The sequence below is a fragment of the Narcine bancroftii genome, chromosome 4 (assembly GCF_036971445.1).
Source record: "Narcine bancroftii isolate sNarBan1 chromosome 4, sNarBan1.hap1, whole genome shotgun sequence".
In the NCBI taxonomy this organism is placed as follows: Eukaryota; Metazoa; Chordata; class Chondrichthyes; order Torpediniformes; family Narcinidae; genus Narcine; species Narcine bancroftii.
The window spans coordinates 97,437,280-97,461,795 of NC_091472.1; the positions used below are offsets into that span (position 1 = coordinate 97,437,280).

At 40.5% G+C, this 24,516-nt stretch overlaps 1 protein-coding gene and 1 long non-coding RNA gene across 7 annotated transcripts in view; one reads left to right on the forward strand and one right to left on the reverse strand.

Moving 5' to 3' along the window:
- Window positions 1-24,516, forward strand: part of filip1b (filamin A interacting protein 1b) — a 265,621-nt gene that overhangs the window by 224,183 nt on the left and 16,922 nt on the right. For all 5 annotated transcript variants that reach the window (XM_069932128.1, XM_069932127.1, XM_069932130.1 and 2 more), the window contains one exon: window positions 20,389-23,122. In XM_069932128.1, the coding sequence (XP_069788229.1) occupies window positions 20,389-23,122 (2,734 nt within the window). The remainder of the gene's footprint in view (window positions 1-20,388; window positions 23,123-24,516) is intronic.
- Window positions 17,245-24,516, reverse strand: part of LOC138760876 (uncharacterized) — a 50,281-nt gene continuing 43,009 nt past the window's right edge. For both annotated transcript variants that reach the window (XR_011355926.1, XR_011355928.1), the window contains one exon: window positions 17,245-17,459. This is a non-coding gene — a long non-coding RNA (uncharacterized lncRNA). The remainder of the gene's footprint in view (window positions 17,460-24,516) is intronic.

Below are 24,516 nucleotides of genomic sequence, written 5' to 3' on the forward strand. Positions count from 1 at the left end.
TTAAACCTATTCAGGTCTTTGAAACCACTTCTAGGACTTATACAAGATTTGAAAACACTTTGGTGAATGAACTTCTTGAGCAGTTCCTCAGGGTCAAAGCTGACTAACTATATAGACGGCATAACAGAGCCAAAGAGTCTGTTCCTGTGTTGTAACACTCCATGGGAGAGTGAGGGCTTAGTCCAATTAAGTGGTCGAGGGAGTGAGGGCCCTAAGGGCAAGGGACAAGCTCTGCTACATGGATTTGCCACATCATATGACCAAACATGGGTCTACATAGCCACATAATCTGGGTACCACCCTTTTCCCACTGCAGCCCCCTTCCTCACCTTGGGTTAACCTTATCTCTTCCCCACTTCAGTCCAACTCTCTTCTCCTTCCAAGAGGAATTTTGAACCATCTCCTGTAGCTAGAGAAGAGGGCCAGTGGATGCTATGCTTCTGGGATTTTTAGAAGGCTATGTCCCATATTACAGAGCAAATTTGAAGTACATGGTATGTGGTGTAATACATTGGCATGGATTGATAAAATGGCACAGAGAAAATTGAATAAATGGATCTAATGGTGGCAGGTTCGGGGTGGGGAGGAAATAAGTGATGATGAGTGGAGCAGCCCTGGATTTGGTGCTTGGAAATTCAATACATTGAGAAATATTTTATTTGATATCTCCCCCAACACTCCTGCTCTCCCACTCTCTTCCTCCCCACCATTTCTTTCAGGGCCACTTCCTGATGACTGTTCTCCACCCCTTCCTCCACCTCACTGTTCTAGGAATTGCTCCTCAGAGCCAGCCCTAAACTTTCAGACATCCCTCAGAAACCAAGGAAGGTTCTTCAGCTGGAGTAAGTCTGGAGTCCAAACACCTGGCAGGACACCAGATTTCAGATTTATTTGTCAGAGTATGTACATAGCATCACATACAACCCTGAGATTCCTTTTTCTATCAAATCTCCTCTCAGTCTTCTAAGCTCCAGGAAAGAAAGTCCTATCCTGTTTAACCTTTCCCTGTAACTCAGTTCCTGAAGTCTGGGCAACATCCTAGTAAATCTTCTCTGCACTCTCTCTATCTTATTGATATCTTTCCTGTAGTTAGGTGGCCAAAACTGCACATAATACTCCAAATCTGGCCTCACCAATGTCTTGTACAACTTTACCATAATCATCCCAACTCCTGTATTCAATACTTTGATTTATGAAGACCAATATGCCAAAAGCTCACTTTACAACCCTATCCACCTATCATGCCATTTTCAGGGAATTATGTATCTGTATTCCCAGATCCCACTGTTCTACCGCACTCCTCAATGCCTACCATTTACCGTGTGTGTCCTTTCTTGGTTTGTCTTTCCAAAATACAACACCTCATACTTGTCTGCATTAATTTCCATCTGCCATTTTTACCAGCTGGTCCAGATCCCTCTACATGCTTTGAAAACCTTCACTGTTCAACATGCCTCTAATCTTGGTGTCATCTGCAAACTTGCTGATCCATTTTACCACATTATCAACCAGATCATTGATATAGATGCCAAACCACAATGGTTCTCTCACTGCAATCTGCGATCCCTGCTGCTCTCAAGTTCTATGGGGGGGGGGGAGGTGGGTGGAATAAAATTCCCAGTGGCCAACATGTAAACTCCACACCCCATTCTCATATCAATACGTCCGTCTATGACTTCATACACTGCCAAACCGAGGCTACCCTCCAGAGGAATAGCACTTAAAACCTCATTAGAACGTGGTAGTTGAGGTCTAAGATTTCATACTGCGATACAGCTGAGTCACGGAACAGATGCATATATGTGGCTGGAGACCCACCAAAATGGTTACCATCTTTACTGCCTCCTCAGTTCAGGAACATTTCATACCCAGTCTAGCCTCCCATGTAGTAAAACTGCAGATATCATTATTGAAGCAAAAACACAAAGCTAGTGAAAATCAGGTCAAGCATTTTCGTTTATAAAGTTTGAGGTCCACAGACACCTGTGGTATAAGCGATTCTGCGCATTAACGAATTGCGTTCTAATGAGGTTTCACTGTATTCCAAATGGGCACTCTCCAACCAGATGACGTTAACATCTCCAGTTTCCATAAAGTCCCTTCCCTGTCTCTCTCTCTGTGTCCTGTCCTTCTGCTTCCCATTCCCCTCTCCATTAAAAGAGCTAACCCCTCCCCCATTATTTCTCAGTTGTTCTTTCTTCTGCCTTCTCACTCACATCCACCTGTTGGCCTGGGCACTTCACCCCCTGCACCTTCTTCCCTCCTGTCCTCTTTCTCCCCCCACGCATCCTTTTATTCAGCAGCATTGATGCCTCCTGTCTTGGTGGGGCATCTTCTACACACAGTTTAATGAGGAAAATGTGATACCAAAAAAAAAAGTCTCATCTCCCCTGAAGAACTAGTACCCTGCATATCCACAGCTGCAGTGAGGAGGATCCTATCCAGGAAGAACCCATGAAAAGCAGCAGGACCAGACAATGAACTCAGTCGGGTGGTTAAAGACTATGCAGCCTAACTCAGAGGTCCTAATGGATATCTTCAATATCTCAGTGCAGCAGCCAACTGTCCCCTCGGGATTCAAGGCAGCCACCACAATCCTAATGCTAAATGACTACTGACCAGTGGCACTAATCTTAACCATCATAAGAGCTTTGAACGACTGGTAATGGAACTCATCAAATCACAACTTCCAGTGACATTAGACAAGTTCATTTTGCCCACCATCTAATCTGGTCCACAGATAATTCTAAAGCCTTGACCCTCCACTCAACTCTCATTCAATGTGATCATGCATCAGAGACTGGTAAATAAATTGTGATTGCTGAGTTACAACACCCCTCTCTGCAAATAGATCATAGACTTCTTGACTGAAACACCTCAGCCAGTCTGGGTCGACAGCAAAATCTTAAATCCCATCATGCTGGGCTGTGTGCTCACCCCATTACTGGTCACAATGCTGACTCATGACAACCCTGCCAGATTTAGCTCAAACAGAATCCAGTTTGCGGATGATACAATAGTAGTTGGCCTCATTGGCAACAATGATGAGGAAGTTGGGAGGCTAGTGAAATGGTACAAATAACAATCTGAGTCTTAAGGAGGACAAGACAAAGGAGATGATTGTGAACTAAGGTTGGCCATTCTCTACTATAGATCAACGGTTCTATCGTGGAGAGCGTAAAGTTCCTTGCTGTGCTTATAAAGGACGACCCATCCTGGACCATCCAGTTCCTCTTCTACAACATTTCCACGAGCAGAATTGAGTGTCTTGTCTGGCTGCTTTGTTGTGTGATATAGTAGCTGCAAACCTTCAGACTGGAAGTCAATACAGGGGATCATCAAAACAGCCAAGATAATCATTGGTGTCTCTTTTTCCTCTATTGACAGCATTCACCAGAAGGGTTTCTTAAATAGGGCTCAAAGAATTATTGAGTATCCTTTCCATTGAGCACACAGAATCTTTGACCCATTACACCAGCAGCAAAGAGATACAAGTCTTCCAGGCTGGGAAATGGCTTCTTCCCGCAGGCTGTGGGATTGATGAACAGTATCCGATGACCAAGTAAATAATTTCAAAAGTTATATACTTTTTAAAATTCTAACTTTATGGACATGTTTATTATGTGCTGTGCATGTGTGTGAACCGTGGTCTAGAGAAACACTGTTTTGGCTTGAGCCAAATAATAATAAAGTTGAAATGGGTCTATTGTATTCCCCCTTAATAAATCTTTTTCTGATTTGTAGCATTGATGTGTTGGCAAGAGTATAGTGCCACCATTGCTCCATTAGATTATTAATTAACCAGCTTCTTTTTAAGAGTCCGAGAATGGGACTTTAACCTGTCCTTGCAAAGACGGTGCATGACGAGGAGTGCTAACAAGGTGTGAGAGTGGGGTGGGGAAAGGATGTAGCCATCGTCTAAGTTCAGCATTTGATGGATGTCCTTCATCTTTAATATTGTAGTGGGGTTTGCTTCTGGATGGGTGATGCATTTGGCAAGGAACAACAAGGCCTAATCAACACATTTGTGAAAACAGTGTCACTGAATGGTGCAGGCACAAATAAAACTATTGTGAAATTTGTGCATGCATGAGGAGACTCAATAAAAGTCTGTCCCACTGATTAATATTGTGTACAAACAAATGAAAAGCCCAAGCAATGATTCCTGGCGCTATGCTGGCTCAACCACGGAAGTGGGCTCATGGCCATTCATGCTGGCATATTCATTTCTGCAATGCTTTTGTTCTTATTGAAATAAATTTGCATTTCCCATGTCCTTATCTCAAAATCTACTAAAGATTGTGGCTGCTTTCCCACATCAACTCATATATTCTATTTTTGATTATTGGTTTTAACAGTAGAAAATGAAATCAGAAATGCTGGAAAATCTCAGAAGGTTGAACAGCGTCTGTGGAAAAAGGAATTCTTAATCTTTCTGGTTCATCAGAACTTAGATGGAAAACAAATTCGTCTAGGTATTCGACACAGTGGTGGAGGGAATGGGTGGAACAAGAAACAGCATCCATGGGGAGAAGTGGTCCGTGAATGTTTTGGGTAAGGACCTTTTTTTGAGATTAGGTTCCAACTTGAAACTTTGACCATTTCTCTTGGTGGATGCGGCCTGACCCATTGAGTCCTTCCAGCTTCTCATTGTTTGCCTGTCAAATTCAGTGTTGGCTATTGCCACATTATGACCAGAGTTACTGTTCCTTGAGCTTGCATTGGGCCTCAGTGTAACAATATGGAAGGCCACAGACAGGCAGAGTGGGAATCAGATAGTGAATTAAAATGACTGGTAACTGAAGTTCAGGGTCACCCCTAAAGACTGATGTGATATTGCCCAAGAATGTCTATCACAATATTGGTACACACTCTAATGGATCTAAGCATCTTTCTACAGATTTGGTTCCATTTAAGATTGATCAGAATGTAGCAAAGGTCTATTCCATAGGTTGTGGAAGCAGTCTTGAGCTTTTTCTTTTGGCTATGCTAATATCCAATCACTCAGTTTAAAATTTAAAGCTTGTTTGGTGGTTTTCCATTCCTGATGTTTTGGGAGCTGCAAATTTTCACAAGTTTTTATTGATCAGATGATGATTCAAATTGAAAATTGATTAAATATCCCAGTCCTGCCACTATGAGATTTCCGGATTGAAATGTCCTCTCTAACTGGCACCAGAAATGTTTACAATGCAATTGATTTGATTGTCATCTATGAGAGATGAAGAGGAATGCAGTGTCTCTGTAGCCTGCCTTTAAGCACCTTTCACAACTTGGTGACAACTTGGTGCTTTGCAGTCAACAAAGTACCACTGAAGAATGGCCCTTGTGCCTCCTTCAATTTAATACATTATTTGCAATCATGGCCAGGTATCTTGCTTTAAGGGCAAATGATGGCCAGAACACAGGGGTAAACCTTCCTAGTTGTAGACCGGATCTTATGGTATTCTGAAATGATCTTTTACATGTGCCAGTGAGACCAGGTGTGGGCTTGGGCTAATATCTCAAGTAGAGAAAAATCACCTTCCACCTCTTCAACCCTCCTGCATACTGCTCCCAAATGCCATTGTGGATTCTGCCTTCATCTGCCATTTCTAGAATGTTGCCATTATTGTCTCAGCTAACCTTTTTTTAAAATAAAAACTATTTCAGGAAAGGTGGCCACTCTTCATTCTGGCTGTAGGATCTATGATGTTCTGCATACCATCATTCAAAGCAGTATTTCCTTGGGTAAATATGAAAATTGGAAAATAAAGATGTTGTTTGAAAGCGGTTTCATTGTAAAATATTACCAGCTTCAGAAATGTAATTGACTCAAAAAGGAAATATTTTATTTTGTAATTTTTAAACCACAACACTAAATACATTTAATTCAATAAAGAACTTTCAAAAATTATACATTATACAAAATTCCCCCCCCCCCATCCCACACAAAAGAGAAAAAGAAAGTAAGAGAAAAGAGCTGGACAATGTCAAGGGGGAAAAAACTATATCATATTTTTTGATACTGGAAGTTACCAAGAAATGAGGTAATCAGAGTCTGTTAAACATTCATACCCACATTTTGCAAATATGGCTCCATATTTTCCAAAATACCTGATATTTATCTTGTAGACTTGTAAATAATCTTAAGTGGAATGCAACTACGAAGTATGGCATGCCATCTCTCGATCTCCAAGTCTGTATCTGATTTCCAAGTAATAGCAATACACTTCATAGAAACTGCTAAAGCATTTTGTACAAATTCAATTTTATATATATATATAGTTAATTTCAATTCAAGCCTTGAGTCCTAATATTACCCAATAAAAATGGCGTCAAATCCTATGGGAACTTAACCCCCATTATTCATTCCAAAACATTTCTAACTTCCAACCAAAAATGTTTAACTTTAGAACACTTCAAGTAGAATGCAGAAATGATTCAATCTCTTGATAACATCTAAGACAAAATCTGACAATATAGGGTTCAATTTTTAATTTTTGAGGATTCAAATATAACTGATACAAAAATTGTATTGAACCAATCTATATCTAACATTAATAACTTTTATCATATTATCTCTACATAATTGCATCCAATCTTTCTCATCTGTTTGTCTTTAAATCCACTTCCCATTTTAATCTCAATTTATGCACCCCTATTTTGGGGGCTTTTGAAGTAAATTATACATTAGAGATAAACTTATTTACATGTATGAATTCACTCTGACTAAGTTATCAGTCAAAAAATCTTTAACTTGATAAGAGCAAAAAAAAAGTATTATTTGGCACATTAAATTTATTTGTTCAAATGTGATAAATCTTTAGCTTCAAAACAATCCTCTATCCTCTCAATACCCATCTGCATCCAAGTCCTCAAAAGATGATTATCCATAGAAAATTGAATGTCTATTTTTACATGAAGGCATTTACATGAAATTAAACCTTTCACACCTATTTCATAATCAATTTTATTCCATAATTCAATTAGATGTTTCAAAACTGGTGTACCTCTACTTCCCACCAACAATTTTGAATTCCACTTATAAATAAAACCTGGAAATTAATTTTTCCTATTTCATTAGGTTCTATATTAACTCAAGTGGGAATTTTATTTACACCAAACAATACATTAATAAATCTCAATTGAGCTGCCTTATAATAGTTCTTAAGGTGAGGAAGTTGTAAACCTCCCAATTCAAATTTCCAGTCAATTTTTCCAAAGAATCCTTTGCTATTTTCCCTTTCTAAGTCCTTGAAAAGTTTTTGAGGAATTGAGATGGGGATCACTGAAAAAGATATTGAACTAAGGGAAAATATTTATTTTAATACAATTTACTCTACTTACTAAAGTTATAGGTAAGTTATTCCACTTATTCCTCTATAATTTTATTAAATTATGGTAAAAGTTCAGTTTATATAAATTATTTAAACCATCATTGATCCTAATACCTAAATACTTAATTCCAGCATCTGGCCACCTAAATTGAGTGGCCTTTCTATCTTGATTATAGTCACCTTAACTAAGCACAAAATTTCACTTTGTCCCAATTAATCTTATACCCAGATATTTCACCACATTCTTTCAATTTTAATTGTAGTTGACACAAAGAATTCATAGGGTGTGTCAAGTAAACCAAAATGTCATGAGCAAACATTTATTTTATATTCTTCTTGATTGACCTTTATACCCTTAATCTTAGAATTTCATCTTATTAACTCTGCTAAAGGATCTATTGCCAAAATAAACAATGCTGGTGATGAAGGACAACCCTATCTACTTGATCTAATTAACTGGAAAGCAGTAGAAATTTGTCCATTCGTCACCACTTTTGTAGATGGATTTTTATATAAAGTTTTAACTCCATTCATAAATGTCGGTCCAAAGCCAAACTTTTCGAATAGCTCAAACAAAAAATCCAATTCTAGCCTTTCAAAAGCCTTCTCTGCATCTAAAGCCACTGCCACACTTAGGTCACCCCTTTTCTGAGCTAAATGTATTAAGCTAATCAATCTAGCAACATAGATTGTTGGTTTTTATACAAGCCCTATTTGATCCATATGAATTAAATTTGGTAAATGTTTAGCTAATCTGCATTCAATAATAATCTTGATCTATAAAATGCTGGCTTTAATGGATCTCTATCTTTGGTATAACTAATAATTGCAATTGAAAAAGATTCTGATAGAGAATGAGATTTTGCTGGTTAATTTAATACCTCCATAAAAGGGGGGTATTAAAAGGTCCTTACATTTCTTTAAAAATTAATGCAGAAAACCTTCATCCCCCAGTGACTTACCACTTTGCAATGAACTCAATACCTCACTAACTTTTGCTGTAACGGGAACACCTAAATCTTGTTGATCCAGATCATTCAAACTAGGTAAACTTATTTGAGATTTTTAAAAATCTTAATTTTAGTCTCATAATAACTAGACTAATTTAATTTATAAATTAAAATAAAAATCTTTAAATAAATCATTAATTTATTGAGGTTTATAAGTAATCTTCTTGGAATTATTTTTAATAGCATTAATTTTTCTAGAAGTTTGTTCCATTTTCAACTGCCAAGCCCTTTCATCTAATTCATAATACCTTTGCTCGATTCTCTCAATTAATATTTCCATTCTACAAGTCTGAATCGTGTTGCAATGAAGTTTTTTGGTTATTAATTTTTTCCTTTTCTCATCAGAAGATTTTCTTTGTAAATCCTTCTCCAAATCTTCTATTTCCTTTTACAATTGATCAACCTCTTTCATATAATCTCTTAATTTTCACTGTGCAACTTGTTTTCTAACCTCATCAATATGCCTTCAAAGCATCCCAAAGAATAAACATTATCCACTGAATTAGAATTTATTTCTGAAAGATCTTGAATTTGTTTCCTTATAAGGACACAAAAATGCATCATCTTCAACAATGTAGAATTACATCTCCACCTATAAACTGTTTCTTCTTTCTCAGGAACCAAATATGTCATCAGAAGTGGTGAATGATCAGATAAAATTCTAGCCTTATACTCTACTTGCATAATTCTTCCTTGCAGTTGTGCTGATATTAAAAATAAATCTGTTCTCAAATAAGAATCATGCCTCTATGAATAAAAATATTTCTGATTTAACCTTTGCCAAATATCTATCAAATTCAATCTCTCATCAAACTCAAAATCATCGTTGGTGCTTTTGCTCTTGTAACTGAGCTTGTCGACTTACCCAACAAGACAGCAATTAAAATCTCCTCCTATCAAAGCTTTCTCATAAGCTTCAACTACAAACATAAAAATATCCTGAATAAATCCTTCATCTATATTTGGTGCATAGATACTCATAAGAGTCCACATTTTAGAATAAATTTGACAATGTATCAAAACAAATCTCCCACAGGATCTGTAACCACTTTTTGAATTTTGACAGGTAAAGTCTTCTTAATCAATATTGCAACTCCTCTTGCTTTAGGGTTAAACATTGAAGCTACCACTTAACCTACCCAATCTCTTTTTAATTTCTGATGTTCCTTCTCTGTTAAATGAGCCTCTTGCAAAAAAGCAATATCATATTTCATTTTCTTCATATAGCTCACACCCTTTTTCTCTTAATCTGATTATTAAGACCATTTATTATTAAAACTTACAAAATTTAATACCCTACTAATGAAAAATTCAAAACTCCCTTTGCCTCTCCTCTTGGATCTCCAGCATCTTAAGACTATTAATCACACTTGACATCTCCATCCAAATGAAAAAATTAGAGAAAAAGAAATGAGAGAAAAAAAACTAGAACCCCCCCAAAAGAAAAGGCTAATATTACCTCCCCTCCCCCACCCCATTGTATGGGAAGTAGTCCTCGCCACAAGGAGGCACATAATGGTTGCAGAAGGAGAAGGAAAACATCTACTCCTCCCCATGAGAAGAATCACTATATAAATTTCAATAACAAATCAATTCATTTGTAGGTGTAGCCAGTCGCTTCAAGATCCCTTTTCACTTGTTCATTCTCAACTTCTTGTTGCGTCAATAATTTTTATGCAGCTTGTATCACCTTAGATTGGTCTGATTGAATACCCAAGTTTTTTTCCATCAATTTGTTGATCTTGTTTAATACTTAAAAGAAAATTTGCAAACACCAAGGCTTCTATCTCATTTGCAAAGAATCACACTTGACTTTCCCCCAGCAACACCTTAAGTGTAGCTGGATGAAGAAAGAGAACTTGCGTCCTTTTTTCCACAAAACTAATTTAGCAGGATTAAACTCTTCTTCTTTTCACAACTGCTGTACTTAAATCTGCATAGAAAAGTACTTTCCTCTGAGCCGCTATTAATGGGTCCTGATATTTTTTTTGGGCATTCTGGACAGCCACTTGCAATATTGCCTCTTCATTCTGAAAATGTAAACATTTAATCAAAACAGAGCATAATGGCTTCCCAGTAATGGTTTCTTTCTATTAGCCCTGTGTGCTCTATCCAATTCAGTTCCATTCAGAAAATTATCAGAAACCAAAACTTTTGGAATCCATTTTTTGAAAAAATTGTACAGGATTAGAGTCTTCAAATCTTCAGCCAACCCAACAATCTTCACGTTGTTTCTTCGGTTATGAATTTCCAGTATATCCATTTTTTTGAAGGAGTTCTTCCCCTTTTATTAACTGCGTCTTTATATGTTCCACTTAATCACAATACTCCTTCAATTTTCTGAACTTGAGTTTTAATTTTGTCATCAACTTTTGGATATCTTTTCATTTCCTCCTTAATATTTTTCATCTCTCTCTTGACATACTCATTGTGTATTGACATCATGTCTTACAGATACAAATTGCATTTCAATCTTCTGACTCATTTTCTGCAATTGATTCATTAATATAGAAATTTGTTCTTGTCTGCCCATACCTTGACTTCTAACCTCAGGGAATATTTACCTGCATGGTTTCTGTACCTTGTTCTATTTGGGCTTGTTCATCTCCATGTTCTGCTTCTTCCTTTTCCTCCTCCTTTCTACATTGGCCTTTTTTTTCTTGTCTTTCCAAATGGCTGGAAACCTGAGCTTCAGATTCTGCTTCCGACTACACAGAAGGCAAAGCCTGCAGGACAACGCTACTGATGGCAGCTTCAGTTGTTCCCAATAGGGAAACAGCTTGTTCCATTCTACGTGTGTGCAAACTCTCGCCCGTACACACTTGTTCTGAAGTAATTGTAAGTCGATGGTTCGCCTCTGGACTACAGTGTCATCTCCAGCTCCCCGGAGGGATGGCGCTGGCAGCTTTAGTCGAATGTGGAGGAGGAGACCGAGGCTCCAGCGTCAAGGTAGGCCCAACTTGCTCCGATCTTCTTTTCCAACTTTCTTTCTTGTCTGTGTTTTCCCCTTTGAAACCATAATGAAAACTTTGCAGTTAAGTTCCGAAAGCTTTGCTGATCTTAAAATTTAAAAAGTCAGTTATTAATTAGTTCTCCTGGGAGAGGCGCATCTTCATGTCTCCCACTTACGGCGTCACGCCACATCTCCCTTGAAATACAAGGATGACTGTTAAAATAAGGTGGTTCTTCCTTCAGCATGAAGTTCACAGTGTTATCCTAAAATGAAGTTATAACCTGCTGTATATCCTGTTCTCTGTTTACCCCTATTGGTAGAAGTCTGATCTTCTCTCCTTATCCTTTGGATGCTCCTTGCCCACTACTTCAACAGGGGTAGAATCAAATAAGTAAATTACATTGCATCTGGGTGTAATGATGCATAGACCACTCTTGATGTGCAATACACGATTTTGACCTCTGCATGGTAGAGGCTGCCTTCTTGGATGTATTTAAGACACAGATTTTTTGAAGAACATGGGAATTAAGGGTTATGGGGAAGAGGTGGGTAAGTGGAGCTGAGTCTATGGCCAGATCAGCGACCTTATTGAATGATAGAGTAGGCTTGACTGGCCAGATGGCTGACTCCTTCTGCTATGTGTGATTGCTTTGTATGTCTGCTTTGATCCATGCAGAGAAGGACATTGGGTGCTAGGATTTCTGAGATTTTGTCTAGTGTAGCTGAAACTAATTAGTGATTGAATCTAGTTTTTGCTTTATTTGAACCATCAATGGATTTTAACTCAAGCTAAATCCTAAGGTTGAAGCACCACCTGTTGCGATCACCAGACCCACTTTGAGCTCATAGCCCGCACAAGCAAAGAAAAGATGGGGGAAAGCAATGGGAAGTAGGTCATGCAGCATCCAGGGAGAGAAGTGGACAATCAATGTTTTGTGTTGGGATAAAGGATCACAGACCATTTCTTTCTGCGGATGCTGGGTGACCCAGCCTCTCGATGTTTGATCAAATCTCCAGCATCTGCAGTGCTTTCATGTATAGAGAAGAGGTGCTGTGTGTTCCACATTAGTCCATGACAATGTCCCTCCTAGCTTGTATGACCATACATTGCCAGGGTTGTAGAAGGACTGATGGGAGATGACAGAGCTATCAGTCATTAACTGGCTAGTTTTGGGTTCTCCCTTCATGAGGTTTTGTGGAGCCATGCCGACTGTCAGGAGTTCACTTCATGGTTGCTCATTTGCAATGCATCACAAATAAATATTGGGTCAAAACAGATCCTGCAGCTGTTGGGAAAGATCTGTGCAAAATTGAGCATTTCAGCATGTTTGTCCCCATCCTCCGCGACTGGTTGGTGACATTGATTTTATTGCTCTTTGCGCTGTCAACCATTGAAATATTTGGTGGAAAATTCAAACATACATTTGGGTCTTCTAGAAGTAGTTGTGTTTCTCCATCTAGTTTTGAAGTAATTTTCTCTGGTTACTGCAGCTAGATGTGCAAATTGTGGAGGCAGTTTGGTAATCTGTGGTCAAGTTGCATTTACGGTAGTTTGCTGAAGAGTTTTGTTTCAAATTTCCTCTTAACCCCCCCCTACACTCACAATTTTGTGAAATCTATCTGGTTGATGCAATTGAGCAGTCTAATAGCATGCATTGCCTTGATTTTCCTCACAATTGTTCATTCAAATCACAACCTTGTGCAATTTTACTTGTATTTGAATATAGGTTTATCCCCAAGAACATTTATTTTCAATTTGCCCACTGCATCAACCTATGAATAAGGCAATTTAAGCCAGCTATTGCTCACTCCTGAATTACTATAGGATATTGGCAATTGATGAGAATGTACTAGTACAGAATGATGCTGTACAGGAGCACAGAGACTTCCATTAGGCGGTGGGTGGGATCAGAAATGGACAGATCATGGGAAGATCTTTAAATATTACGAACATGGTGTCAAGCTCAAAAGAAGCAAATTTGCATTAAAATTTGCAAGAATGGAAAAATGGCCTAAAAAGGAAGGCAATTATCAAAGTGAAAGTGAACTCGAGGAAAACTGAAAACATTCAAAATTGGAGAGCCAAACCGGTGAAGAACACCATCTGAAGGGTTCACGTTGATCAATGTGCAGAAGTGATAAACTATTTTGTAAACCCTGAATCAAATTAAAATATCATTATTTCACCGTACCATGCATCTTAAAATGACGTGGTGGGATGAGCATTGTTAAAGAACCATTGAAGGAACAAGTAGTTCAAGGATGTTCAATAATGAAAAATCAATTACACACTTGGAAAAACTCCAAAAATGATTGTATTCAGATGGTTATTTCTCCTGCTGAGTTGCTTTTTTTTCATGATTAGAATATGACTGAGCTTTATTTTCTCAAATCTTGAGGGGAGATTGGAAAAGAAGCTATTAACACAAATGATCTTGAGTTGTGGAAAGACTCCAAAAATAAAGGGTTTGTGTGTTAACACCACTTGACAAATCTGACAATCTGAAACGTATCATTCTGAAATTGGCTGCTCATCATACAAAGATGCCTTGGGAATGTTCAGAGAGTTAGAAATGTATGACATGAATAATAAAAATTTGAGTAGATCAGAGGCTTGTTAAAGGTATGGTTGAGTTAAATTATGTGACTCACTCCTCAAAAAAAGTGAAAAGCGGTGTGCATTATGTCGGTGATGACACATGCACATCGTAGTCAGAGGTGGAATAAACAAGCTGCTGCCGATTTAATATTCCTGGCACCACATGCAGTTAGAATAGTGTCATTTGAAAATTTTGAAAGTGTGCTGGAAGCTATCCAAACCATGTATAAATTACAAAATTTGAAGAATACAAGTATACATGACATTAGGTCTGGAAAATAACTTCATTTTTTTCTCTTCATAAACCAATTTTGTCGGTTTCCACTGCATCCTTTACTCCATTACATCAAAATAATATTTGTATGACAATGAACTCTCGTACTCAAATGGTTACAATATAGATGCACCAAAGTTCTTTCCTACTGTCTACTCAAATTTAGTAGATATCTTTTTGGAATTCCTCATACACAATCCTTATCTAACGTGTAACCTTCTCCACCATCCCTATCCCTCAGTGAAACTCAAATGCCCACACTGCATGATTTTGGTTTTGTATCAATTCACTCATCTATGCAGCTGTTAATTTTGTTCATGTTATTGGCTCTAGCAGCCCCATTTAATAGGTTAACTGACCTGTAGATGTTTGCCTTTTTCTTGCACCCTTTACTGGTCTATCTATGCATATGAACTGAATTTGTTTGCTACTTGGTTGATCGATCCAGATTTTGTGAGCAAATTGTGCCAGTTACAACTTATTTAATGTTTATAAGATAAACATGTTTATAGGATAACAAATCAAAGATAAAATGAATTATTCCATTTATTTCTTTCTCTATCAAATAACTTCAACGTTCATACAATTCATGGTGACTAAAGGTCAAAACAGAATTTTGCAAATATCTAATGTTGTTGAATGTGTGCTAGAAAGTCTCACAGAAAATAGATTAATGTATCCAACATGTTCTAATATCTCCAATACTTGGCAAATTTCCCCCTTTTATCTAGTACATTAATTTGTGATCTTCAAGATATAAGACAGAGCATTGAATTCTGGCCAGAGAGATGGGATGACGATTTTGCTGATTAAAAATTCTTGCACTGCCATTCTGATTGGTCAAACATGAACTGCATACACATCATGGTGTCTTGAAAACTTTATGAAGAATTAAAGAGCTAAATATTTGAGTAATTCTTGTATTGACCATTTTTCACCTTTGATCTTTCAAATGTACTCTCTCTATACATAATATAAAGGAGATCTTTGGGCTGTAAACTTATTGAAATGGAAATCTGTATAGTTAAAAGAAAATTTAGTTTTGACAGATTACACATTTTAATGTTTTTACTCAAATCTATATTAATCAAATCCTACCTGTGTTCAGTGTGATTAGGACATCAAAGTTTGCTGGATAGAAGTTGGTTAGATGTAAATATTCTCCTTTGAGTTAGTAAAGCCCTCTTCTTGGCCACGGTACTTTGTAGAAACAATTATTTGAGACCAGATCCAGTTCTTCCTGTCCAATTTCCCCTTGCAACTTCATAGTTGCATAAAGTGTTTGAGGGTGCGCACCAATATATAACGTGGCTCAAAAAGTGGAAGGGTAGGGACAAAGGAATTAAACATAGTGGATAGAGTGGAACAGGTGGATGTTTTACACTTGAATTTCTAGAAGGAATTCATTAAGGTGTAGCATCAATAATATAAGGATTCATGAAATTGGGTTAAAGTATTGTTATGAACAGATCGGTTTATCAATAGATGACAGAGGGTTGAATTTAATGGGCCTTTCTCTGGTTGGCAGAGTGCACAAGGATCGGTGCTAGACCCAGAATTGTTCACTATACATATTAACGATTTGGAATAGGGGACAGAGTGTAGCATATCTAACTTTGCCTATGATGCTAAATTGAGTATAAAAGCAAATTGCGCTAAAGTTGCAAAGCCTGCAGAGATGTAGATAGGCTAAGTGAGTGCACAAGTATCTGGCAGATGGAGTACAATGTTGATAAATGCAAGAGCATTAACTTTAGAAGGAAAAAATAACATAGAACTGTCCAGCCCAATAAAGGCCCTTTGGCTCAAAATATTGTGCTAACCTATATATACTTACCAAAATTAAAATAACCCCCCCACCTCATAACATTTTATCATCAATGTGCCTGTCTCAGATTCTCTTAAATGTCCCTATTGTTCCAGACTCCACCACCACCTCTGGCATTTCACTCCGGCCACCCACTACTCTTTGTGCCTTTTTTTTTAAAAAAAAGCTTTCCCCTGAATCTCCCCTAATGCTCCTCCCTTCACTTTACATAGACACTCTATGCAAAGTGAAGGAATTTTTTGCATGTAAAAGGAATTAAGGGATATGGGGAAAAGACAGGTAGGTGGAGTTGAGTCCATGATCAGATCAGCCATGATCTTACTGAATGGCAGAGAGGGCTTGGCGGGCCAGATGGCCGACTCCGGCTCCTGTTTCTTATGTTCTCTCATATGTTTTCAACTCTGTCCATGCCTCTCAGAATCTTGTAGACCTCGAAGTTACCTCTCATCCTTCTTCGCTCTAAAGAGAAAAGCCCCAGCTCTGCTAACCTTGCCTCATAAAATGTGTTTTACAATCCAGGCAACATCCTGGTAGATCTCCTCTGCACCTTTCCATAGCTTCCACATCCTTCCTGTAATGATGTGACCAGTATTGGACACAATATTCCAAGTGTGGTCTCACCAGAGATTTATAGAGCTAGAACATTACCCTGTGAGTCCCAAACTCAATTCCCCAATTAATGAATGAATGAAGTCCAGCAGACCATAGGCATTCTTAACTATCCTATCAACCTGTGTGGCAACCTTGAGAGATCTATGGATTTGGACCCCATGGTCCCTCTGTTCTTCTACACTGTTAAGTATCCAACCATTAACAATGTATTCTGCCTTCAAATTTGACCTTCCAAAATACATTACCTCCCACTAAGTGGGATTGAACTTCTTTTACTGCCCAACTCTGCATCCGGACTCTAACCTGTGACAATCTTCAACACTATCCACAACATCTCCAACTGTTGTATCATCCTGCAAACCTACTGACCCATCCCCGATCAGGTTTTATTGAAATGGTGAAACATTGCAGCATGCTCGTGTGCAGAGGGACTTGGAAGTGCTTGTGCCTGAATCGCTAAAGTTTGGTTTGCAGGTCCAACAGATACTCGAGAAGGTAAATGGATTGAATTTAAGAGCAGGGAGATGTTGCTGCATTTGTGCAGGGTACAGGTGAGGTTGCATCTGGAGTATTTTGTGCACTTCTAGTCTCTTTAAGAAATGGTGTGCGGACGTTGGGGGTGGTGCAGAGAAAATTGAAGAGATCAGCCTTTCTTCAAAGTTTGTTTAAAATTCCATTTCCTTTAGATCCAAAAACTTTTATGTTGGGTTATTTTACTCCATTAGTGGACTTGGGGTTGGATAAGTTTCAGACAGCGTTTATTCGTCTAACATTGATGGTTGCTCATATATGTTTTGCTATGACCTGGAAAGATGAAGCGGAGTTGAATGTAGTTCGATGGCATCATGAGTGGAAGTCGTGTATCTATATGGAGAAAATCACATATAATTTACATAATAATTATGACTTTTTGTTAAGATGTGGACACCATATATGAAGAATATGAATTTAGTAATATTGTAAATTACTGAATGTTTTTGTTTATTTTAATGCTTCCCTTTAGGGATCTGTTGTGGGAGGGGGTGGGTTTGTTTTACTGTTTTATTATTAGACTACTTATTCTGTAAAAGTCTGTTTATTCTTATTGAAAAAATACTAAATAAAGTTTATATAAAAAAAAAAGAGATTAGCCTATGGGGAGAGTTTGAGTTGCCCGGGACTGTACTCGTTGAAATTCAGAGGAATGAGAGGGAATTTTCTATAAATATAGGGAACATACCATCAACATTTGGGGAAATAGATTTAGGGGATAGCTGAGGAGGAACTTATTTTCTCATAGTGTGGAAATTCTCTGCCAAGGAATCACCAGACCCACTTTGAGCTCATAGCCCGCACTAGCAAAGAAAAGATGGGGGCAAGCAATGGGAAGTAGGTCATGCAGCATCCAGGGAGAGAAGTGGACAATCAATGTTTTGTGTTGGGATAAAGGATCAGAGCCCAAATTGTTGAAGAGAGTTAGAGAGATTTTTCCATAACAAGGGGAAAAGTCAGGTAGGTGGAGCTGAGTCCATGGTCAGAGCAGATTCGACAGGCCAGTTGCCCATTTCTGATGCAAGAAAATCAATTCTTCAACTTGACTGCCTGGCTAGACAATGTATTTGGAATTGCTGCAAGTGTTGGGATGATCATTTCTATCAGAGATTGAAAGGATGTACCCCTTGTTTTTTTTATATATACAAAAGATAAAACATGAAAACAAACAGAAAAACCCTCCAAAATACGAAGGCTAATGTGAACATTTTGATTTTTTTTCCTCCACTTATTGTTCCTCAAACATTGTCTTGTCATGTGACACAACCAAATGAGTAAGATGTTAGTGTCCCCCAGCAGCTTAAGTACTTGGCAACCACAACAGGAATGGAGTTTTGAATTATGTTATTTGAAGAGGGTGAAAGGATGAAGCAAAATAGGCTTTGATCTCTAGAATTTCTTTGCAGTCTGTTATGACACTGTGACATCCATTGGTTGACCAGTTTTGTAAAACTTTGTATCTAACTTTTGTGTGACTTATTGAATTACTGAAGAGTATTTCATCCCAACACAAGTTTTAATAAATTCTGGAGAAAGCAATGTTGTGACATGACTAAAGTTCTTTTGCAGTGTAGGGAATCAATATAGATTCTGCAATGAAGTTACTAGGCAAATATATTTATTGATATTTTATGGACTGCAATTTTCTTCCTCTTTCCAGTAATCACTGTATAAAGAAATGAGGGAAATTATTTTACTAATCACAGTTAAAGAGATTCAATTAATGGGTTGGAGCAAGATGCATACTTTCAGTTGCATCAGGCAGAAAGACTGCATTAGAGGTTTATTACTGTTAAAGACCTCCTCTAATAAAGGCTACAATCATTTTAGAAATATGCCATTTATCCCTTTTTAAAAAGTGTTTTTGATTTTCAGTAAATTAACAAATCATCCTAGGATTTCCATTGATCCATTTATTTCCTTGTCCTTGTCAAGTTTTTTGTCATCTGACTGTACATTATAAATATGCAACCAGATGAAATAGCCTGGACCATAGTACAGACACATAGTATGCCCTACAAACATGCGACATCTGTGCATACCAAAATAAACATATAAAAATTATTTACAAATTTCTTGTTTTCAAAAATCCTTTGCAGTTAATTCCCAACACAGAAGCCTAGTTTTAGTTTGCAGATGGCATATATTCCTGAGTTCCAGTCTCCACTTGGTGGCATGGGGGTGGGGGAGAGCATCTTCTGACGAGGGAATTTGGAGAAAGACCACAAAGCTGGAGTTGGACCTGACAGCAAAAGGAACATTGTGCCAACTGACCAATTTGATTTGGAATCAGGCCATAAATTCTGTAAGACACAGCGCCACATAGAGCGATAGTTTGGATTAATGATTTGTGCTCCATGAAATCCTTGATTGTGTGGGCAGTCACTGCTGGAAGGCAGTAGGACATTTGGCCATCTTGAGCCTGCGCTACTGTTCAGTATGAATGTGGCTGATCCATCCTCTCCCTTACCACACACCTGCGCTCTCCACATGCCCCTGATTGCCTTAGTCTAGTTGTCTTCAAATATAATCTGAGACTTGGTCTTGACAGAACTCTGATAGAGAATTTTCCATGTTCACCAACCACTGGGTGGAAGAATTTCTCCTCCCCTCAGACCTAAATGTCTTGCTTTGTATCCTGCGGCTGTTTATAAATGTGTAAATTCAACATGGAAATTCTAGATTGTGACTCGGGGGAAAAAAAAAACATTGCAAGCTTCAATGATAGCCTTAGCTATAGCAAAAAAATGTATTGTGTCAACCTGGAAATCAAAAGATAGCCTGAGAATACAGCAATGGTACATAGAAATGAATAAATGTATTCCATTGGAAAAAATAACATATAATTTAAGAAATAACATCACAGTATTCGAACAAATTTGGGAACCGTACATGGAACACAACAGAGAAGTCCTACCGCGGACCTTCACCACCTAAAATTACAGAATGAGAAGAAGACGAAATGAACTGACCCAGTGTGTAAAAGTAGATGACACAATTTTCTTGTTTATTTTAATTGTGTGATGACATTGTTTAATGGGTTTATTGTATTGTATATGTTGAACGTTTAGTGGGTGGGGAGGGGGGTGGGAAGGGAGGGGGGGGAAAGGGGAGAAAATGACACTGTATGTTCAAGAGGGAAATGTTTGTGTGTATTTTGGTTAATATGGTTCATAGTGTGAAAAATTAAAAATTAAAAAAAAGAATCCCTAAAAGGTGTATTTAACTTGCTTTCTCACACCATCTTTTATTTTGCCCTTAGGCTGAAGAAATTGCTTGAACAAGAAAAGTGCTACCAAGCTCACAAGGAGAAGGAGAACAACAAACGACTGGGTCGGGTGCGAGAGGAGCTGGTGAAGCTGAAGTCATTTGCACTAATGCTGGTGGATGAGCGACAGATTCATATTGAGCAACTCAGCCAACAAACTCACAAGGTGCAGGAGCTCGCACACAAACTCCAGGAGGAGGAAGAGAAAGCCCGAAATAGTGACGAAAAGGCTAGGGAGGAGGCACAGAAGGTATTACGTCTGGAGGAAGAACTTGAACACAAAACTTTAAAGTCTCTGCAGGACCTTGATGAGATGACCGCTAAGCTGGCCAACCAAGAGTCCCACAACCACCAGTTACGGCAGAAGCTGTCAGCTCTTGCCCACCGGTTCGAGGAGCTGGAGGAAGCCAACAAGAGTCTTCAAAAAGCGGAGGAAGAGTTACAGGAGCTGCGAGATAAAATCAGGCAGGGGGAGTGTGGCAACTCCAGCCTCATGACCGAGGTAGAGAGCCTGCGCAAGCGGCTTCTGGAGATGGAGGGCAAAGACGAGGAGATCACCAAGGCGGAAAATCAGGGCAGGGAGCTGAAGAAGAAACTGCAGCAGGAGGAGCTCCACAGCAGCAGCCTGAAGCTGGAGGTGGAGAAACTGCAGAAGAGGATGGTGGAGCTGGAAAAACTGGAAGGTGCTTTCAACAAGAGTAGATGTGAATGCTCCCAACTGCATGTCAGCCTGGATAAAGAAAAGGCTCTAAGTAAAGATCTGATCAATGAATTGGAAGTGGTGAAAGCTCGCATGAAAGAACTGGAATCCTCCGAGGCCAGGCTGGGAAAGAGCGAATTCAGCTTGAAAGACGATCTAACAAAGCTGAAGTCCTTCACTGTGATGCTGGTGGACCAGAGGAGGGGGGTGGCCCAGAAGCTGAATCAGGAAGAACAAAAAGTTAATGATCTCAATGACAAGCTTAAGGAGGAGCAGAGCAAAACCACACAGGTCACTGAGAAGCTGATAGAAGAGAGCAAGAAGCTTCTCAAACTGAAGTCTGAGATGGAGGAGAAGGTTTCCACTCTGATGAGTGAGAGGGATGAACTGGCAATGAAGCTAAAGAACGAGGAGCAAAGGTCCTGTGAGCTGAGCATCCGCAACGGCCTGCTGAAGAAGCGGCTTGAACGAGTGGAGGAAGTGGAGTTCGATGCCCTGCGAAGTCGAGCCACTCCGGAGGCTGACTGGCCTGCTGAGGAAGTACAGGTGGACAGTGCCAAAATGAAGGAGCTAACACTGGAAGTAGAACGTCTGAGGTCCCGGCTGCAGCAGCTGGAGGTGGTGGAGGGAGACCTGATGAAGACTGAAGACGAGTACGACCAGCTGGAACAGAAGTTCCGAACGGAACAGGACAAGGCGAACCTGCTGAGTCAACAGCTGGAGGAGATCCGGGACCAGATCAGTAGGAGCAGGACAGCCGAGCCTGGAGATGGCATGAGCCGAGAGTCCGAGGCCCGCACCCGGCTGAGGTTGGAAGAGGGCCGAAGCCAGGAGCTGGTGGCCGAGGTGCGGGCGCTGAAGGAGAAGATCCATGAGCTGATGCAGAAGGAGGACCAGTTGTCCCAGCTGCAGGCTGACTACTCCCAGCTGCGGAAGAGGCTCCAGCAGGAGGAAGACCACAACAAGGATATGGATCTGGAGGTGATCAGCTTGACCCGCGAGCTGGAACTCTCCAAGCGTTGCAGCCGGGCCCTCAGGCCTAGCATGGACGGCAGGAGGATGGTGGAGGTGCCACTGGCATCGACGGGTGTGCAGACGGATGGGGCAATGGGGGACCAGGCCAATGCTGCCGTCTTCATTCGCCAATCTGTGCAGGAGGAGAACCACCTGATGAGCCATCTGCGCCAGGGAGGCCTAAAGAGGCCGACCGTGCTAGAGCGCTACCCGCCAGCAGCCGTGGAGCAGGGCCTGCGGCGTTCCTGGATCCCTTGGGCCAAGCGGAGGGAGAGCGGCCAGGCCAGTGGGTCTGATAAGCCGCTCATTGTGTCGGGGAAGCAAGGACAGCCGTTGCACATCCGAGTGACCCCCGACCACGGAAGCAGCACGGCCACCCTGGAGATCACCAGCCCAGCAGCTGACGACTTCTTCTCCAGCAGCACTGTTATCCCAACTCTCGGGCCGCACAAGCCCCGCATAACCATCATCCCCACCCCCAAGGGCACAGAGAGCAGTTTCTCACCTGAGCGCCCAGCTTCGCCTGTCACCATCGCCACCTTCTCGACGCCCGCTATGCCCCCGGGACGCACTGCACACGTCGCCTCACCCGTCACGTGCTCATCACCCATCCAGATCATGACAGTGAGCACATCGCCTGGCTGCGAGCCCGCACTCAGCTTCGAGGAGCAGACACAGCCATCAGGCCGGGCTATCTTCAGGGTAAGCCCGGACAAGCAGCAGACACCACCGGCTCCGAGTGGCCGGAGGTACAGCCCCAACGCCAACATCATCACCACTGAGGACAACAAGATCCACATCCACCTAGGCACTCAGTACAAGCGTCCGGCCAGTGGTGAGCCCACCACCTCCCTGATAACGGTACGGCCTTTGTCCGAGAACAAGGAAGGGACACGCACCGTCCTCCGCTCTCCTCGCAACCACCCCCCACCCAAGAGCTCGCCCAGCAAAATGACCAGCAGAATCGTCATTACTCCGGCCAGCACATCACCCACCAGGATGGCACCGGCATTGGTGAGTCCCTAGCCTTCCAAACTGCTGGCTGTTACACTGGCCAGGGCTCCATTTCCCTGCTATTCACCCTCAATAACTTCACCTTTGACTCTTCCTACTTTCTCCAAATCAAAGGGGTATCCTTGAGTATTCTCAAGGGTCACAGCTATGCCTGCCTTTTTGTTGACCATGTGGAACATGCCATATTGCAAACCGACACAGACAAAGCTCCCCAAATCTTTACTACTTTGACAACTGGATTGGTGCTAGTTCCTGCACTCACGATAAACTCGTCAACTTTATCATCTTTGCCACCAATGTCCACCTGCCATCAAATTCACATGGTCCATCTCTGGTACATCTCTCATTTCCTGATCACTCTGTCTCCATCTCAAGAGAGAGACCATCTACTGACATCTTTTATAAAACCGCTTTCACATTTACCTAGACTACACCTCTTCCCATCTGTGTCTTCTGTCAGGATTCTATTCCTTTCTCTTGGTTCTGCCAACTCTGGTACATCTGCTCCCACGAGGTCTCCATTCTAGGACATCCGAGATGTCTTCCTTCTCCTTCAGTAAATGTTGTCTTCCCCCTCAACTACCATCAATCCAGCCCTCCCCTCCATTTCCTGCATATCTACCCTCAGCCCATACCCCCGACAAAATAAGACAGGGCCTTATTGTCCTCGCCTAATATCCAGCAAATTATCAGCATAATTTTTGTCATCTAAAATAGGATCACAGCACAAGACATTTTTCTCTCCCCTCCTCACTTATCATAGGGATCACTCTCTCCATGACTTCCTGTCCACTCTTCCCTTCTTACTAATTGCCCTCTTGGCACTTATGTGTGTGACTGAAAATAAAATGCTGCACATGCACCCACACTTCATCTATCACCAGTGTTCAAGGCCCCAAACAGTGAAGAAACCCTTCACCTGAGAATCTGTAGGAGTGATTTAGTGTATCTGGTGCTCCCACTACAACCTCCTCTACATCAGGAAGACATGGACACAGATGGTTTCCTTGAGCACCTTCAGTCTGTCTGCTGAAACATCCAGGATCTTCCACTGGTGAGCCACTTCAATTCCACCAATCTGCATCTGGTGAAGTGTAGCCTCACTTGAAAGGACTGTTTGGGGCCTTGAATGGTGGTGATGGAAGAAGCATGCAAGTGCAGCACTTGGTGCGTCATAGGGTTAAGTGCTAGGAGGGCAATTTGTGGGAAGGGATGAATGGACAAGGGAGTCATGGAGGGAGTGATCCCTACAGCAAATCAAGAGAATAGGGGAGGGGTGTGATCGGGGGTGGGGTGGTGGGGGAAGACAGAATGAGGCCAGATAAATGGGTGAGGGCTGCTTGAATGACAGTGGAGGGAAAGTCATGTTTACTGAGAGGAGGAGGCCATGGAAG